We start from the raw sequence: 21,512 nt of genomic DNA on the forward strand, positions 1-21,512 counted from the left end.
GGGTATTTTAATAAAAGACAAACAAATAACTGGAATGAAGAAAGTAGTAATAAACGTGATAACTAGTGAAAAGAAAGCAAAAACATGAGTCCATGTTAATGCATAAACTTATTTTGATTTATATAATGAGAAATTTGATAATTATCGTAAATTTATTTAGCATCTATGTATCGCACTAACAACCATCCTAATTGACAGAACGGATCAAGTACATATCATATAGGCCGGTTGTAGTTTTGCAAACATGAGTAGTTGCTCAATTAGACAATTAGTGCGTGTTTTTTCTGGCTTAATTTAAACTTATTTAAGTTTAGCTCAGCTTTATTCAATTCAGTTCAATCAATTCAGTTTCATTCAGATCAATTTAATTCAGCTTATTTCTTCACAAATTAAAACCTTGTTCTTTTGGACTGATACTGTCTGAACTGAACTGAGTTGAATTTAAGAGAGCTGAACTAAACTGAACTAAAATCATTGCAAGAATAATGGAGAACAAATTACGTACCTATTAAAACTATCGTAACTCGAAACTTCTAACATCATTTCATTTCAAAACCTAAAAACATTATTTCATTAAAAAAACCAATTGCATGCATAACTTCTCCTATAAATGAAGACTTGCAGGTGCAGGACGTGGATGTCACATTGCAATAACCTAGAGAGACAAAAACACAAAACCTTTATCCCTTTAAAATGTCAGTCTTTTTTCTTACAATCTACTCTCATATAGTCAACTCGCTATCATCATCCATCAACCACAAATAATTCTGCTCAATATATAAAACATCACTGCACAAATATTCAGCCTTTTTAATTTTTTTTACCTTTTGTTGGCTTCAAACAAGAAACATTACATTTTCCAAATTTTAACCTCAAACCCTCTTTAAATATCACTATGCACATCATCCATTTTTACCCAAAATTCATTTTTGTTCATTTTTTACTATTGTAAAACCCTACTACTCATAGTAACAAAATCCCTAAAAAAAGTTGAATTGTCAATTACTTGGATTCATTTTTATTGGATCTTCTTCCAATGTATTGGTACACACTGCCCATCTCTTAAGTCTAGTCTTTTTCTTGACATAATACACTTCCTAAACTGGGATTCGATTCTTACTTTCGACATAGTACGCTTATTTAAAAAAAAAAAAAATTCATTTAGTATATTTATATTCATTATCTTGTCAAAAAAAATGATGCAATTTACAGAAATTCCAACATTTTTACCATCAAATTCTAACCAAACAACAATGATAAACAAACAACCACAATCATCATCATCATTATGGCATAATTTTCCTACATTAACAAAATCTTCATTAACAAACAATTTATCAGGAAATACAAATTGCATGGAACAATTGTTGGTCCATTGTGCTCAAGCTATAGAAAACAATGACCCCACCCCAGCTCAACAAATTCTTTGGGTCCTAAACAACATTGCACCACCCGACGGGGATTCAAACCAGCGACTTATTTGCGCGTTTCTACGTGCCCTCATCTTACGAGTCACCCGTACCCCCGGTTGCAAGTTCATGTTCAACAACAACAACAACGAAAATAGTAATAACCCTATGGTTAACAATTATAATATCGTTAATGAAAAGCTATCTTTATTAGAGTTAGCAAATTTTGTGCATTTAACACCTTGGTATCGGTTTGGGTTCACGGCTGCAAATTCGATAATTATCGACGCAATTGAGAGTATGGGCCTTGGAGATAAGGTTGTGGTTCATATAGTTGATGTTAGTATAACGCAATGTATGCAAATACCGACGTTGATTGATTTGATTTCTACTCGATTCCAACCTCCTCAATGTCCTCCAGTTGTTAGGCTAACCGTGGGGGTGGTTACGGAACATGTTCCTCCTATGTTCGATTGTCTATCATACGATGATGTCGGGTTAAGGTTGATTAACTTTGCCCGGTCCAAGGGGGTGGTGTTAGAGTTCGAGGTCGTTCACACCACCCCTTTGGACGGGTTCGCTTCACTTATCGACCAGGTAAGTAATTGAGAAAGGAGAAAGTGTTAGACTTCGAGGTCATTTTTTTTTTTTTTTTTTTTTTCACTCATTCAGCTATAGTTGAAATTATCGTAAATTAGGATCTTTTAGTAAACACTTTTAATTTTAGTGAAATATTCTTAGGAATTGTCTTTTCTAACGCCGTTATATTACAGGTAAGACGTCCGAGCCAGCATCACCAAGACGATCTTTGTTACACTAACGACATAACACAAGAATTACTCGTTTTCAATTGCCACATGACACTACATTATCTACAACAACTCGACGACATTGGCGACATAATGTCAACTAAAACGATTTTCCTCAAAGAGTTGCGAAGCCTAGAGCCAGATATTGTAGTAATTGTGGAAGAAGACGTTGATTTTACGTCAAGGAATTTAGTAGAGAGACTAAAATCAGCGTTCAATTATTTTTGGATACCATTCGACACGGTCGACACGTTCTTGCCTAAGTGGAATAAACAAAGGGAGTGTTATGAGGCAGACATATGCTGGAAAATTGAGAATGTGATATCTTATGAAGGTGGTCAGAGGGTGGAGCGGCAAGAGCCAAGAGGACGGTGGGCAGAGCGGATGGTGGGGGCTGGGTTTCGAGCGGTGGAGTTCGGAGAAGAGACGGTGACGGAGGTGAAGGGGATGGTGGAAGAGCATGGGGTTGGGTGGGGGTCTAAGAAGGAAGAGGAACATCTTGTGCTCACATGGAAAGGTCATAATGTTGCTTTTGCTTCTGCATGGTTACCTTCTTAGGCTCTTAGATAAGTATCATTTTGTTTTCATTTAAATTAGTTGCTTATTTTTACATTAAGACGTTTTATGTAAGAAGGTGGTACCGAGTTTTAGTGTCATGAAGTGCACATTTGATTTCAGATATTAATGTGGCTTACCTAATCGAGTCCATAACATTTTGACATTATTTTCCTTGTTCAAAATTTTATTTTATCATAGAATAGAAGGATGATTTAGTGTTCAATTGGGAAGAATCTATTGAATCAGTGGTCACAGTAAGAATATACGGAGTAGTCCACAAAAAATAATTTTTTCCTGAGTTGTAGATTACGTAAATTATGGATTATGGGCGATCGATCAAGTGGCTGATGGTAGACATAAAATGCACATGAAAATAAAAGTTGGTCCAAATTAAGTTGTTGTAATTATCTGCGGCATTGCTTGGTAGCCTGATTTATAAACTAAAAAATAGATGTAAATTGTTAATTGAAAAGTAGACGACTAATATCTACAAATTTTTTAGCAACGCTAATCGTATTGCAAGTAGACCGTCTCTAAGAAATTTTTTGGTAGACGATATATCATATTGATAATATTAACAATTTGTGTAATTTTAACTTCGTATAATTCTTTCCTTAACGTTTTAAGAAACTAAAATTGTTGGGCCTGGAATTTCGCACTACTGACAGGATAGAATTCTACCCTGGCCTGACGATCAGCATTGGTCCGCCAGGGTAGTTCAAGTTTGGCACCAGTCGCTGAGCCTAGACTCCCGCATCATCTACAGGATCAAGTTCAACCCTGACTTGACAATCAGGGCAGGATTGTCAGGGTAGTTCGAGTCTGGCACCAGGCTGGAGAGGACAACGGTCATATGTAAAGTCAACATTTGACCAAGTCAAAGGATGTTAATATGAGATTACTACTACATTATTACGGTAATTAAGAGCATATTTATGATAAAGATTCTGTCATAAAGTGGATGCATTAATAAGCAATAATGCACAATTATGGAGCAATTAAGACTGCATTCATGGAGGAAATTGATGATGCAATTAAGAGCAGGGGCGTCTTAAAATAAATGGAGGCTCGATGCACCAGAGAAAAAATGAGGCCCAAATATGAATAAGAAGTATATTATATGTCGTGTTTTGTATAGAATTTCATCAATAAAGCTTTTAAATTCGGTGGTCAAAACCAGAGGCCCGGTTCCACCGCCCGTGGTTGCCCGTGGCCTTAGACACCCCTGATTAAGAGGGAATTTTTGCCATTAATAGAGAATATCAAGCATAAACCGTTGAAGACTATATAAAGAAAAGCAAGCATCACAATATGGGGAATTCATTCGGCACAACACAACTTATCATATCGCAAGCAAGACTATTACAATACTTAGAGAAAATACTATACTTTGTGCTTATTATATTATTATCTTCTCAAATCATAGTGAAATCCTCTCCTGATTTTTTCCCATTCAAGGGTTTTCCACGTACAAATTCCTCTGTCTTATTATTTACTATATTTGCATTACTTTTATTATTACCAACCCTGCCCTGCAGCAATATTCAAGATAAACGAGCTAGTTAACCCTGCAAACATTTTACCCTGATTTAGCATTGCGCAAAATCTACCCAAAACAAAAATGTAAAAAAAAAAAAAAAAAAAAAAAAAAAAAAAACTAGAAATAAATTGACATTAACTCTTCTTGTTCATGACCCCTTCTAATATCCCACCATCCCATATAAGTTCCCTAATCCCAAGAGATGTATCAGTGGTGGAGCTAGTAGGTTAAAGATTTCGTGGACCTTTCACTTCACTCTGAGTAGTTTGCCATTATCAAAGCTTACAAAGAGGTTGTTTGGTTGGGGAGGGAAAGTAAGGGAATCAAAGTTAATGATTCCCTATGTTTATTGTAGGGAATGTCATTCTCTCTCTTACCAATTACCCCCAAATTCCTCTAACTACTTGGAACAGGAGCTCAACAGGCACACCCTAATCTTGAGCCTGCCCTTACCGAGTCCCAGGCGAGGCACTTAAATCAGGACACACACAAACCCAGCTAACCGGCAAACAGGCTCAGTCAGAACCAGGTCAAGTGACCTAATTCAGGGATACCAGGGATGGTCAAGTGGCTCAAACCCATGCCCCATCTCAGGCTAAGTCCAAGTCAAGTGACCTAATTCAGTGTAAATAATCAAGCAGGCTAAGTTTCAAAAGGCCCTAATCATTTTCCTTTACCAGTTAAGAGTCATTAGTTCAGACAAAGGGCATCATTAGTAAGTGACAGAAGTATCTGTGGTTCTAAGGCCACCATAGGGCCCCAGCTTTTGTTTAGACACCAGCTTTTGGTGTTATGTGAGGAAGCCTTCTTATGTAACTTAGAGTTGGCATTAGGCCGTGCTGGGCCGGCCCATCGTGCCTTCTCCCAAAAATGGTCCGGCCCAGGCACGGATATTGGGCTGGCCGTGCCATGCCTCGCCTGGCCCCTCACCCAAACCCCTGTCGCGGCCCGCTCATGGCACGTCCATTTTCGTGCTCGGGGCGTGCCTGGCCCATGGGCTAATCTTGTCTGGCACGTGGGCCGGCCCAATAGCCTTAATTTTTTTTTTCTAAATACTTTTTTATTTTTATAAATAACGAATATTAATGATTTAAATATATATTTTGTTAAATATTAATGTAATTGTTGTCTTGATTAGTTGATTACTTGTATTTTTAATGTACTAGATTTAATTAAATAATTAAAAAACGATATTTTAAAAAGGAATTTAATTAAATAATAAATAAACGGACCAAATCTCGTGTCGTACCGTGCCAGGCCCGCCGTGCCTGGTTTGTGTCGGACCCTCCGTGCTTGGGCCGTGTCGTGCTTGGGCACGGGAGTTCCCAAAAAACGCAGCCGCGGCCCGCCTCCAACCAGTTCGTTTCATGCTCGTGCCGTCAGTAATGTTCATCTGTGCCGTGTCGTGCCCGTGCCGCCCACCTTAGACCGGCCCGGATTGCCATCTCTATGACTCACCAGACAAAGGACCAAGCTAAGCCAAAGCTTTTAAATGCTACTGCACAAGCCAACAAAGGACTGAAATTACTTTTTGCTTTATTGCTTTATCAGTTTGTCTGTTTATGTTGTTTTCCTCAAAATCTTTTAGCTATTAGTTTGTATTATAGCAAGGATTAATCTGAACCATTAGATGGCCTTGTATGAACGTTGTAACCTAATTTTACTTGGCCTATATAAGCTAAGCTGCAGCTATGAGAAAGGCAGATTAAGTTTAAACCAAAATATATCTTTCTGAAACATTGTTTCTGAAAAAATTCTCTTGGTTGTGTGCTGGAGATTGATCTTTGCTTTATGAAACAATTCTCTTGGCTGTGTGCTGGAGATTGATCTTTGCTTAGTATTGTATCAGTGAGCCCTTGAGTCTTTACTATGTGATGGAATGATCAAGGACCACAACTCTATCTCATTGGCTTAGTGCTTTGAGAAGGAAACTACCAGTCACAGTCTGTTTTCAGTTCATTTTCAGAGAGCATTGAGAGTTTGTCAGTCTTTGAACACTTAATTAAAATACTTAGATTTCACAATAAATCACCAAATTTAGCACAGTTGTAGTTCATCCTCTTAACAATTTTACTGCAAAGTTTCATGAATTTAGGAGGCCTTTAAGCATTTTTAACAAAATTCAACTTTTAATTGCACCCAGACTCAGTTTTCTGATATTTGTATTATTTTACTGTTATCTTGAGTCAGTTATGCCCCTAACTACAGTGCAAAGTGGTACACCAGAGCCAGGTTATAACACAACTCCATTTGTGTTAGTCTTGGAAGTGAGTGAGTGTGTGAGGTTCATTTTCCTAACTACAAAAAAACTACAATAAACAACCATGAGTAAAGAGAGGTTAGCAGGAATGGAAGTATAGATGGACCAGTTAACCAATCTGGTTAATGTGACCCTATATGTTGTGAATGCTGTCATGGCAAACATCCCAACACCAACCAGAGGAAGACCGCCTCCCAACAGAGGCAGGGGGAGAGGCCGTGGCTTCATGGCAGCAGAAAGGGGCCAAAGGGACCAAGAGGAGGAGCTCTTCTCAGACTCTGAAGGTTCCATAGCATGAGAGTTCAATAGAGACCATGACAGAGATTTAAAGGTAGAGCTTCCTGACTTTAATGGTAGTTTGAATTGATGAGTCATAATTATATGCATATTTATGCCTCCCCTTAATTGCGTTTGATACGGTTTTCGTGCTAAATTATGTTAATTATATGCCTTTTATGTTAGAATGTCGATACTTCCGCCTTTTGACGTTTAATGCAGGAATGATGCATTTGAGGAGCAAATGAATAAGATGGACATCGCGAAGTGGGAATGAAGGGATACACGAAGCATGGCACGAGAATCTATAAGAATGAAGTAAGAGAAGTTAAGAAGAAAACACGAAGAAAAGAGCTTCTTATTACAAGTGCCTACTTTGAAGAGACATATCTCGAGTTCTACAACTGATTTTTAAATGATTCTAACTGGAGGTGAAAGTTTATCTTCTTAGCTTTCCAACGCCGTGAGAATCGCTTGTTTCTGACAAATAACAAAGAAATGGCGGCCGTTTTTAGATCAGTGCGCAAAGCAGGAACTTGGTTCCTCGATCGAGTCCAGCCTGACTCGATCGAGGAACCAACCTAATCAACTAAATTTCGCAATGTCGAGAGTTGGGTGTTCTTGAACTTTGGTGCCTCGATCAAGTCAGGCCAAGCTCGATCGAGGAAGTGGTTCCTCGATCGAGTCCACTTAGGCTCGATCGAGGAACCTTCCAGTTTTATAATTCCCGCAACTTTCCTTAAATCGGTTACGTATTACTATAAATACCAAAACTTGTACCCTAGTTTATTGATGTTTTATTTTCAGTAGGTTTAATATAGCTACCTTAGAAAACTCTCTCAAATACTTAGTTTAGTTTATTTACTCTAACTATTTACGGTATTGTTCTTTAACCTTTCCTTTATTATTAATCACTATTTCATCGTTCATCTTTTATGCTTTTAATTATGTCTTCCATTATTATTGCTATTGTTGTTATTCTTTCTATTATGCGTAGCTAAATCTCTTATCTAGGATGAAAGGGGATCTAGGTTGTTAGAAAAGGCGTTACTTATGAATTGATTGTTAAATTGCCTTTTGATTGTTGTTTAATTATCGTCTTGAATCTAGTTAATTGATTACTGATCAAAATTGATTAATTAAGTATCGCATAAACTAGGATTATCACCGACTGGGTTAAGACTAGTATAGGCCACGGTAATTGAATTAGACCGACTTAATAATAGCGATTGCATGTTAAGTTAGATCTGAAAAGACATATTAGAATAGACTGATCTTATGACTTTCAACAATATAAATTGCTCCATCAATGAATTAAATCTTACCCTTTGATGACGACCTAGTGAACCCAAATCCCTAGACTCTTTTATATTATTGTTATTCATCGTTATTTAAATTGCTATTAGTTGCTAGAAAACAAACTCAATCAAACCCCATAAAATTGTTACCTTTAAGACAGATTTAAATATAAACAAACTAGATAATCACCGCCTCCCTGTGGATTCGACCTTGACTTACCACTAGCTATATTTTTAGTAGTAGTTTAGGTTTACTTTGATTAAGGCCAACGACTGAAAATAACCTTATCAAATTTGGCGCCGTTGCCGGGGAGGCAACGATTTTTCCGTTTGTTTTTATTTAGTTTGTCTTTTGTCTCAGGGAACATCAGTTCCTTGAGACCGTTCTAATATTTTCCATCGAGTTTCTACAGGGTGAAGATGAGAACATCCGTGATTACATGCATAGATGGAATGATTGGATTCGTTCCCATAATTACGAGGCCAAAATTTCACGGCTTACTATGTGCCTTACCATCATAAAAGGTATGAACAGACAAACCCAAGCCTATATTGACTCCATAGGTATGAGAGATTTTGGTGGTAAAAATATTGAAGATGTCCTTTCTTTCTTTGAATGGCTTGCTATTGAATGCATTAAACCCACTTTTTTATTTCAGCCATACATGGATGAGGGTGTGGGTGAGACCATAGAAACCGTTTTAAAGAATGAAAAAGATATTGAGGGAAACATAGAGGATGAGACCATATGCTCAGTTGATAACCCCTTCTTTGACGACAATCTAGAACCCCTCTATGACGATTTTACAGACAGTGAGTCACATGAGGAAGACTTGACAGACCCATAATATAACCCCTTTTGTGATGAGTCTTGGGATCAGGAGAGTGAGGATGCGCGATTCGAAGATCTTGAGGTTAAATGGGACTCATGTGACGATATGTTGACTCTTTCTTTGGATACTTCCCCTTTAGTTGTTGAATTTGATTCTAATTTTGAGTCTAGTGAGGTTCATTTTATTACACATGTGCAGAATGCATATTTTGATGATTCTGATGTTGAAGATGATATTGATGAATACTCTGCACAAAGGCCTCCTACTAAGGACCCTTCAGATGCTTTGATATGTTTTGAGACATGTGCAGGTGAATCTCCCATTTGGAAAGCTGAGTTGGATGCTTTAGAGGCTGAAATATATGGGATAAAGCCTATCAACAAAGGGAACACGGAGGTATACGAGTCAGTGAATACTCCTAGCACGGTAGAGGTAATATATTCTTTTGCCACCGATTCTGACATTAGGAGTGGTAGACCTCCTGACCAAGAGGTAATTGTTGACGATAATTTCATGAGGATTACTGGTGTGGTGAGTGATAAATTACCTCGTATGACTTCTACTTTGTGTTTTGATACTCCATATTCTCTTGGTTGGACTAACAATTTGATGTGTTTTTGCTATAATTGTCATCAAATATTTGATATGCTGAGACGGTCTTTAACATTGATTTTATATGCTCTTGTTATATCTTGGTGCTACTTATGCTTTTGTGTAGCACATGCGCAGATTTATGATCGACTATTAAGAGCTTTGAGTTGTTTTGATTGTGCCCAATTGCGGGTAATAGATATATAAAGAAAGGAAGAGGACGGCATCAGGTGCCTCGATCGAGTAGCATGGGGCTCGATCGAGTCACCACGTTTTTGGGTTTATTCATAGCCAGGCGATGATAGGAATTGCGCAGTTGATTATTTTCCCCTATTTTTGCAGCTGGTTTGGGGGAATGTATTTGCTCTTACCAGGTATTCTCTTCCCGTGTACCTTTTTTTATTGTATTATCTATTTCTTTTCCATTCCTTTTGTTAGTTGTGTCCTTTAGGTTGCTGGATTTATGTGTGATTGTTATGTTGTAGGCGTCACATTAAGGACACTGTGACATTTAGGTTTGGGAGAGGAGTTTATTTATGTTGTGTGCTTTACTTATTGTTGTGTGCTATTAAAAATCAAAAATCCATAAAAATTAAAAAATTTCAAAATACAAAAAACATGTTTTTACTTTGTTTTAGGTCGAGTCTTGGTGAATTTGATAACAATGATGTTAATTTGCACTGTTTTTGCATTTGAATCTCATATAGTTGTCCATGTACATTGTTTTGACTAGTTAGCCATGGAAACAAAGCTCCTAATTCAAGTCTTAACCATATTTAACATGCTTTATATTGATTAGATTTGACACAATTATGTTGGTAAACTACTTAAATTCTGAGGTTTATAGAGCTTCCTAGGCCGGGAACATCAATAAACTAGTCTCATTATCAATTAGGCTTGAGTGTGGTTTCTCCTTGTAGAATGTGTAATATCAAATTGCATAAGTGTGACATTGATTTCTTGATACTTTTATTGCTTTCATCTGACTAAGTACATGTGGATAAGCGGTTATTATCGTTCAAATAAGCCTTACAATTATCCTTTTGTTAGCCTGTTTGAACCCTTGTAGCCAATCTTAAACTACATCCTATGAGCTACAATCCAAGAATTTGCCTACCTTTTCGGGACAGTCGCAGTTACTTGTTTATCATGTTTATTTTACTACTATGGTTGGGATGGGACTATTATTGTCAATTGTGGGTATAGTAGAATTATTTAGCAATTGTGTTGTATCCTTATGTTAGAAAAAGAAAAATATGAAGCAAAAGAAAAAGAAAAAAAGGAAAGAAAAAAACGAAAAAAACGAAAAAAAATAGAAAAACAGAAAAGAAAAGAAAAGAAATTGATTGCTTCATTTGGTTTTCTCAAGGATCAAAAGGATGGTTGTTAGAGTCTAATGCATAATTGGAGAGTAATTTATTAGCTCTCATACGTTGTAAAGTTGAGATCGTTTCTCTAAGTTGGGTTCATCTGTTATTTTAAGATTTGGTTTTGGTTAGCGCTGCGACTATCGTCTTAGCACCACATATCCATAACGTGCTTTGGCACAAACCATTTCTATCCCTTTAACCCATTTGCCACCCTTATTGTCCTTGATACATGTACTTTTGTCTGCGTATGATGATTGCATATTAGTTGGGGAAATCCCTATCACATTAGATTGCATGCATATTTCATAAGTTGAGTGAGTGTTTCTACTTCTTTCTATCTTCACATATAACTCGCCCTTACAATACTTATGAGTGCATGAGTGAAATCCGCGAGAATCCGACTAATTTGTCTTGCAAGGTCGAAAGGTATTTGACAATTGTCTATAGTATGGTGACTTGAGACTTGAGCTACGTTTTCTATTTTCCGTACCTTTGAATTTGTTTTATTGGTACACTTTGGTCATTACTTTGTTACAGATATGGATAGCTTGGGATTTGTATGTGCATTAAACATTAGCTCTGAGTTGTTTATTCGTCATTTGTATGATTACGTTTTGTATTGTGTGTTGCTTTGCTTGAGGACAAGCAAAGAGATAGTTTGGGGGAGTTTGATGATTCATAATTATATGCATATTTATGCCTCCCCTTAATTGCGTTTGATACGGTTTTCGTGCTAAATTATGTTAATTATATGCCTTTTATGTTAGAATGTCGATACTTCCGCTTTTTTATTTTTAATGCAGGAATGATGCATTTGAGGATCAAATGAATAAGATGGGCATCCCGGAGTGGGCATAAAGGGATACACGAAGCATGGCACGAGAATATATAAGAATGAAGGAAGAGAAGTTAAGAAGAAAACACGAAGAAAAGAGCTTCTTATTACAAGTGCCTACTTTGATGAGCCTTATCTCAAGTTCTACAACTTATTTTCAAGTGATTCTAACTTGAGGTGAAATTTTATCTTCTTAGCTTCCCAACGCCGTGAGAATCGCTTGTTTATGACAAGTAACGAAGAAATGGCGGCCGTTTGAAGATCAGTGCGCAAAGCAGGAACTTGGTTCCTCGATCGAGTCCAGCCTGACTCGATCGAGGAACCAACCTAATCAACTAAATTTCACAATGTCGAGAGTTGGGCGTTCTTGAATTTTGGTGCCTCTATCGAGTCAGGCCAGGCTCGATCGAGGAAGTGGTTCCTCGATCGTGTCCACTTAGGCTCGATCGAGGAACCTTCCAGTTTTATAATTCCCGCAACTTTCCTTAAATCGGTTATGTATTACTATAAGTACCATAACTCGTACCCTAGGTTATTGATGTTTTATTTTCAATAGGTTTAATATAGCTACCATAGAAAACTCTCTCAAATACTTAGTTTAGTTTATTTACTCTAGCTATTTACGGTATTGTTCTTTAATCTTTCCTTTATTATTAATCATTATTTCACCGTTCATCTTTTATCCTTTTAATTATGTCTTCCATTATTATTGCTATTGTTGTTATTCTTTCTATTATGCGTAGCTAAATCTCTTTTCTAGGGTGAAAAGGGATCTAGGTTGTTAGAAAAGGGGTTACTTATGAATTGATTGTTAAATTGCCTTTTGATTGTTGTTTAATTATCGTCTTGAATCTAGTTAATTGATTACTGATCAAAATTGATTAATTAAGTATCGCATAAACTAGGATTATCACCGACCGGGTTAAGACTTGTATAGGCCACGATAATTGAATTAAACCGACTTAATAATAGCGATTGCATGTTAAGTTAGATCTAAAAAGACATATTAGAATCGACTGATCTTATGACTTTCAACAATATAAATTGCTCAATGAATGAATTAAATCTTACCCTTTGATGACGACCTAGTGAACCCAAATCCCTAGACTCTTTAATATTATTGTTATTCATCTTTATTTAAATTGCTATTAGTTGCTAGAAAACAAACTCAATCAAACCCCATAAAATTATTACCTTTAAGACAGATTTAAATATAAACAAACTAGATAATCACCGCCTCCCTGTGGATTCGACCCTGACTTACCACTAGCTATATTGTTAGTAGTAGTTTAGGTTTACTTTGGTTAAGGCCAACGACTGAAAATAACCTTATCATGAATCCAGAAGACTTGTTAGATTGGTTTAGAACTGTTAAAAGGGTCTTTGAATTTAAGGGATATTCTGATGCTAATGCTTTTAAAGTAGCTATCCTTAAACTTAAGGGCTATGCTTCCCTTTGGTATGAGACCATGAAAACCCATAGAAGAAGGGAGGAAAAGGAACCAGTCAAGTCTTGGGTTAAGCTTAAAAAGAAACTTAGGGAAACGTTTGTGTCTAAGGATTACATACAAGACATGTTTTTCAAACTTACCCAACTTAAGCAAGACCAACAAACTGTTGAAGCCTACCTTAGAGACTTTGAACAATTAACTTTGCAATATGAGATGACTGAGAAGCCTGAGCAAAAGATAACTAGGTTCACTAAGGGCTTGGATGTTAAGATAGCTAGTAGGGTGAGGATGAAACAAGTGTGATCATTTGATGAGCCTGTAAACTTGGCTTTGATAATTGAGAAGTTGGGTAAGGGGAAGGCTGTTGTCACTAAGTCCCCTAGCAGAGCTTCATTCTACAAACCACCAATAGGGGTCAAGATTGGGGGAACCTGTTGTAACACCCCCATATACCGAGGAGCCTTAACTAGACCTTCCTTAGCATATAAGGGTGTTACCATCTCGGTTGCCGAGGTAAGTAATCATCAAAAGTCGATAAAAGAACAATTACAGTTATATTACAAGTGTTAGAATCCCCGACAAAATAAAGATACAACTCGTCAGCTACACGCTATCACTATCAGAACTCGTGAAGACTCATCCCCGCCAGGACTCTAGCTACCAACCACATCAACACCTGCTAAGACTGACTGCTCACCATAAGGGATCACGGCAGACACATAAACAAACAAGACAACCACACAAGGTCAGTAACTGAGGCAAGACTCAACATAAACCAACAACAATTGTCAACACAATACAAACACAACCAGTCACACACAATCACACCCACTCCAATCAATCTCTGTCACCGACTGTCCACTGGACCAGCCCTGCCAGTGGGGGACCGCAGCCGTTCCCACCTAAGCCTCGCTCATCATACCGAGCGATAACCCTGTCCCATTAATGTGCACATCCCCTCCCGTGGCGGGTTCCACGGAGGGAGAAACTAGGGCGTGAAGCCACTCCCGCAAGTGACTCCACTCAGCCGAGGACGCACCTCGAGAACCAGAGACAAACAATCACAGACAGCTGTAATAAAACAACAACCAGCAAACTGTATACACCAACCGATTACCGCATATACCCCGCCATACAAATACAACAACAACACAACGACCACGACACAACAATTGACACACTAGACTATCCACATAAACTGAGTAGGCGAACCTGCCTTTACGCGACTGCAATGATTCCATGCCAACACACGCAATACCCAGCAATCAAGCAACACCTATATACACAACACAAACATCTATCACTACCAAGCTAACCCTAACTTCAAAGACAAGGATACGGATGATGATGACGACATACCTACATGAGGAAACCTGGCAAAGAACCGCTACCCGACTCAAGCTATGCACTCCTAAGGCACAAGGACCATCAAAGGCTCCCATGGAAGGTATATGGTGAAGGGAAGGGAAGGAGGCGACCTAAAGATCTGAAGAAATGAGGCGGAAATGATTTGCGGTTTTAACAAAACACGATTATAAACCCTCGCTGAAAAGGCGCTACTCGATCGAGTGGCCTCTACTCGATCGAGTATCCTAGCTACTCGATCGGGTAGCCTCTACTCTATCGAGTACCACCCATAACTCAAAACACATGATAACTTTGGTACGCGCTTCTAAGGACTATTACTACTCCCAAGGTCAGTCAACGCTAGTCAACGGGTCCCTAAAAGGGCGGGTATTACAGTCTTCCCCCCTTAAAAAGAACTTCGTCCCCGAAGTTCAACTCACTTATCCCAAATCACAAGATACGGAAACAAAACGACATCACTACTCTTCCGACATAGGTCACTACTCCCCGAAAATACCATCCCCCATGTCATCATCATCAACTGCCTAACACTCCATATAGATCGACTCCTACAAGCTATTACTTGAAATACTAACCTCACCACATGGACCAACACAACCAACGACTACACTGCTGCTCACAACTCTTAGCCACGCACTACGAGATTACACGTTCACTAATAACAACCATCAACACGAAACATGTCACATTAACACCACTATGTTACTCAACGATACGATTCTATTCCAACACATGACATCATAACTATCTCCTTATGACCGTCTTTTAAAGCACACTATCAACTTTTACTTCAACACTCAACTTTTACTTCAACACACAATTACTCATGAACAAGTGAAAACAATTATAGTTTCATACAAGAAATGAAACAAAAATAATAGAAAACATTATAAACAAACAACTAAATAATTGTAATATCGGCTTTTTATTTCGCGACATTACTCTTCCCCTCTAAAAAGGAACTTCGTCCCCGAAGTTCACCACCAAATTACAACACATATTATTTAAAACTTACTTCTTGTCATAAAACCAACACATATGATTCGTTATTGACATTACTCATTACTCATACAACCATTAATTCACAAAACCATATGTTACTTTATTCGAACAATTAGTCATAGACACGAATATATGTATACATCAATTGTATACGTATATAGGAAATACACCACTCCGGTGAAATATAATTAGTAGACATTACGGATGTAAAATGAATGCAATAAGAAACAACTACTACTTCACTATTCGTTACGAATACGCATCCAAAACCCAAACACGACTTCCAACATATGAGATTAACGGTTCAAACATGTTACTAAACATAAATAACCATATTAAAAATCAAAACACGTAATGATATAACCATTAAAACAAATTTAATTAACGAAAAGTTCCTGTAACGGTGCTACTCGGTCGAGTATATAGGGTACTCGATCGAGTGCCCGCTACTCGATCGTGTGTCTTGGTTACTCGATCGAGTAGGCCTGAGATCAAAATACTCCATCCTTGTCACACCTGCAACTACTCGACCGAGTGTGGGGCACTCTGTCGAGTGGCCACAGGTCAAAACCTTAGAAATTTCCTGTCATAACACCATATATATATATATATATATATATATATATATATATATATATATATAACGTCACATAAGCGCGAGTAGGGATGACAACCTGACCCCCAAAATCCTGCAAACAAGTTTAAACCAAGCAAATACGGCCTTATGGCCATTCATACAACCAAACATAAAAGTACTGACTGAAAACGACTACCACCATCCATCACCATCAACTATAAACAAAGAGAAAGAAAAGGAGTATCACTCCTGCTGCTGCTGCTCATCCATCATCTCATCTCCACCACCATCTCCTCCCGAGGTGCCTGCTCCCGATGACCCAAGACCCGCATCGACCCCTACTCCAGCTCCTGGACTCTCATACCATGGGGTCAAACCACCAAAAGCAAAGGACTGTGGTGTTCCCCATGCTGTCTGGTCCACCCCGTAAGAGTGGAAAACCCCACTGTAGTCCCCAACTCCGCTCCACCACACTGGATGTGGTCTCTCGGTCCCAATACCCTGAGCATACGCCATCTCATGCATGTTCCAGAGTGTCAAAGTAGATGACACTCTCTCTGCCAAGTAGCTCGAACGCGTCTCTAGGGTGTCGAGGTAGGGGTAACAAGGAAAAGGGTGCTGCTGTGGTGCCGCTGGTTGTGGTCTGGTCTCAGCTGTCCTCTCCCTCACACGACGAGGTCCTCTCCCCAACCTGGGCCTATCCTCCACCGCTCTCATGTTCTCCCCTTTCTTTGGCTCAGGCATCACCCGAAGGATCGTGTCGTCAACGAGGTATGTCTGCAACTGTCGGGTTACATCATCATCCTCCTCCTCATCGGAGTCCACAGCTACTACCACTGGGTCTAACGGCTCTGTCGGTGGGAGGTGCTCAGGAGATTGTATCCTCATCCAGCTCATACCCCACACCCTCCAAGCTAGGCTACCATCCTCTAAGGTTCTCAACCATTTCAGGTCGAGGTAGCAATCTCTGTCCATTGTAGGCACCGGTGTGGATAGGGGAATGTACTTAGAAGAAGCGTCAAAGGAGGCTAGCTTTTCAGCTAGCCGGGTGGCAAGAGCACCACAACTCAAGTACCTAGTGGTAGAAGTAGCCATCAAAGCAAGGCTAGCACAGAACATGGCAGGAGCATTGAAGACCACCCTCTCAGTCCGCTCCGGGTTAAGATAAGACATCAAAAGCAACAACTCGTGATTGTTCAGCTTACTCATATCCGGCCTCTCATAAAGAAGATTCGAAATAGAACGAAGGAAGATCCTCAAAGTAACATGTTGAACATCATTAATCAACATGTTACTGGAGGTGGGAGCTGACTTCCCAGAAAAACAAGGCATAAGGCGGCAAACCCCGCACTCAGATGGAATCTTGCTGATGGAATCCTTGGGAGGCTTGGCCAACCCAAGGTGAGAAGCAAAGAGGTCCATGGTCAACACAAAACTCGTGTTCATAAGACGGAACTCAATAGACTGTGCAGCTGGCTCGTATTTAAACGAGCTCATGAACTCCAAGGTCAGAAAAGGATAGGTATGCTTCCTCAAACGATACAACCCCGTGAACCCCAAGGTCTCAAAGATATGACGGACATCCGTCTCAATTCCCAGGTCATCAAGAAGTGTGGTATCCACACAGCGGGTGGGTCTCATCTTGCGTTTCTGTAACGCTACAAACCTCTCCCTTTGTTTAAAGTCCACAAAGACTACCGAAGGATACTCGGGTACAGACGGTACCCCCGGTCCGCTACCCTCCCTAATTTCGGGCTGAGAAGCCCTCCCCCTCTTACTCTGACGGGTCCCCAGGTTTAGTCTCGACATCTGTTTCAGCATACAATTTAAACATACTTGCATAGGCCCTTAAAACATGTAATTTACAAAAATTGAACATTTAATAATCATCTATGTACACATTTTCACCAACAAATTCCCAATTTGATATATAAATTCAGTTTATAGCATTTCAGACGATCTCTATAGCTGTGAAAATTTAACATGTTAAACATGATTTACCCGACTACTACGATTGTCAAGGTATGGCTCAAATACTACTCCATATTTACTTGAAAACATCTGAAACATTCATGTATGCTCATAGAAAGGCAACTAAGTACACGCCATCATTGACATTCAACATTATGAGTAACTTCTCAATTAAACAGTCAGACGGTCTCTACAGCTGTAACAATTGTGACATATTTAGCAAAAATTAACATCACCACTACTATATTAAAGGTTTAACTCTTACATACATCTTCATATTCAACACAAAATCCCAATTATAGAGAGCGAATTTCAATTTGGGGCACTTTTAAGACGGACTTTTAAGGCAAATTTTAAGGTGAAAATCACAAAATCCAACTTCCAACATGATATATGCAACATATACTACACAATTTCATCATCCAACATGTAGAGAACACCCAAAAATCAATTTGATTTCACGAACCCTAGAAAAATTCGTCCCCAAATTGCAATTTCTATTCTATTTTTAGTACAATAAACATCAAAAATCATGAAAGGAAAGCATGTGAATCATATTACAACAATTGCAAGCAACTTTTCATCCATATATATCGAAATTTCAAATTATTCTATCATTCCAATAGATTCTAGGTGATGAAAACATGAAAATAAGGAAGAAAATCATACCTTGATCGAATAGGAGGTGAAAGAACGAATTAATGGAAAGAAAACTACCCAAACTAATCACCCCAACACAAAGATATAAGAGTTTTGAGAGGTTTGAGAGATTAGGTTTCGAAATAGGAAGAAAGAATAGGAAGAATGAGAAGGAATAAGGGTTTTAAGAAACCCGTAAAAGCCACTGTACTGTAGCCTACTCGATCGAGTGCCCTCTACTGATCGAGTAGGTGCTATTTCGTCGAGTATCCGCAGAAAATTCCCACATCTCGACGTCATAGCTTCCTAACTAGATCGAGTGAGGTCTACTCGGTCTAGTAAGCACTCGCACTCGGTCAAGTAAGGTTGAGTACTCGGTCAGAATTACAAAACCAACTGAAGATTCCTGCTAAACAATATCACGTGTCGATTCCAAACCAAGTTCGGAGATCGTCACTGGTTATCGTATTCTCTCATATATCACCATTACTACTCAAATATATAGCACCGTCTCATCGGGTTGGATTCATATCACATTACGCTACAACAAACTTCACGCAACGTGGTTTACCTGCTACCGAGTCATCCATATATGCAACTATTATATCACGGCTAGACTTGTTTTACTACCTTATTAACATATTTATGCTCGCGTTATACAAAACACATAATTAACGATAACTTTTCCATACGTCACCCAAGTGCATTACTATCATGTTCAAGTTTCAACATAAACAAATTATTCCACACAAATTAATCACCACACAGCGGAAACTTTCAACCATTACACATTGCATACACCCACTACTATTGTGATAATTCGCATACTATAACTCAACACTCCTTTAGCTATCATTATTATGGCTACGATAAGACTTATAAACTCGTATAGGATCACCATCACTAACGACCTGAAACAAACATCAAAATTACCACATATCATACTACAGTATACACTTCTACACTTTTCTCGCACTTCTGTCACATAAAACCTTATACGTTCCCAAGTATCATCACATATGCTCCTTCACTCCATCACAAATTCACCATACACGATTCTAACATAACTATTGTACCAATATCAACTTCAACAAGGACTCAACCACAAACAATTTCCAACATAATCAATATACCCGTTAAGTACATACTTATTGACTCCATATTCCCATACCCGGTGACTGGCTTAAGCACAATGGGGCCAAGATTTTGAAATTAGGGCGTCTACTCATCCAAAATCTAGCATCAGCTGAGGCTCCCATTACACATACACCAGGTTCATTTTATTAGACTCACTACGTTCTTTAGGTTCATTTGTTACAGGTTCCAAAATCGTCGCTCTGATACCACTTTGTAACACCCCCATATACCGAGGAACCTTAACTAGACCTTCCTTAGCATATAAGGGTGTTACCATCTCGGTTGCCCGAGGTAAGTAATCATCAAAAGTCGATAAAAGAACAATTACAGTTATATTACAAATGTTACAACCCCCAACAAAATAAAGATACAACTCGTCAGCTACACGCTATCACTATCAGAACTCGTGAAGACTCATCCCCGCCAGGACTCCAGCTACCAACCACATCAACACCTGCTAAGACTGACTGCTCACCATAAGGGATCACGGTAGACACATGAACAAACAAGACAACCACACAAGGTCAGTAACTGAGGCAAGACTCAACATAAACCAACAACAATTGTCAACACAATACAAACACAACCAGTCACACACAATCACACCCACTCCAATCAATCTTCGTCATCGACTGTCCACTGGACCAGCCCTGCCAGTGGGGGGCCGCAGCTGTTCCCACTTAAGCCCCGCTCATCATACCGAGCGATAACCCTGTTCCATTAATGTGCACATCCCCTCACGTGGCGGGTTCCACGGAGGGCGAAACTAGGGCATGAAGCCACTCCCGCAGGTGACTCCACTCAGCCGAGGATGCACCTCGAGAACCAGAGACAAACAATCACAGACAACTGTAATACAACAACAACCAACAAACTGTATACACCAACCGATTACCGCATATACTCCGCCACACAAACACAACAACAACACAACGACCACGACACAACAATCTACACACTAGACTATCCACAGAAACTGAGTAGGCGAACCTACCTTTACACGATTGCAACGATTCCATGCCAACACACGCAATACCCAGCAATCAAGTAACACCTATATACACAACACAAACATCTATCACTACCAAGCTAACCCTAACTGCAAAGACAAGGATACGGATGATGATGACGACATACCTACATGAGGAAACCTGGCAAAGAACCGCTACCCGACTCAAGCTATGAACTCCTAAGGCACAAGGACCTTCAAAGGCTCCCATGGAAGGTTTATGGTGAAGGGAAGGGAAGGAGGCGACCTAAAGATCTGAAGAAATGAGGTGGAAATGATTTGAGGTTTTAACAAAACACGATTATAAACCCTCGCTGAAAAGACGCTACTCGATCGAGTGGCCCACCTACTCGATCGAGTGGTCTCTATTCGATCGAGTATCCTAGCTACTCGATCGAGTAGCCTCTACTCTATCGAGTACCACTCATAACTCAAAACACAGGATAACTTTGGTACGAACTTCTAAGGACTATTACTACTCCCAAGTTTGGTCAACGCTGGTCAACGGGTCTCTAAAAGGGCGGGTATTACAACTGTCAAGCCTCCTGCTCTTGACAAAGGGAAGGCCACAGAGTCTGG

The 21,512-nt window shown here is 39.1% G+C and overlaps 1 protein-coding gene across 1 annotated transcript; it reads left to right on the forward strand.

Moving 5' to 3' along the window:
- The first annotated feature begins 869 nt into the window (after window positions 1-869).
- On the forward strand, window positions 870-2,916 carry LOC141621283 (scarecrow-like protein 32). Its single transcript, XM_074437908.1, has 2 exons — window positions 870-2,006; window positions 2,183-2,916. Exons 1-2 carry the CDS (start codon window positions 1,197-1,199, stop codon window positions 2,774-2,776), a joined length of 1,404 nt encoding a protein of 467 aa, XP_074294009.1. The 5' UTR covers window positions 870-1,196; the 3' UTR covers window positions 2,777-2,916.
- The last annotated feature ends 18,596 nt before the right edge of the window (window positions 2,917-21,512 follow it).

The sequence above is a fragment of the Silene latifolia genome, chromosome X (genome assembly GCF_048544455.1).
Source record: "Silene latifolia isolate original U9 population chromosome X, ASM4854445v1, whole genome shotgun sequence".
In the NCBI taxonomy this organism is placed as follows: domain Eukaryota; kingdom Viridiplantae; phylum Streptophyta; class Magnoliopsida; order Caryophyllales; family Caryophyllaceae; genus Silene; species Silene latifolia.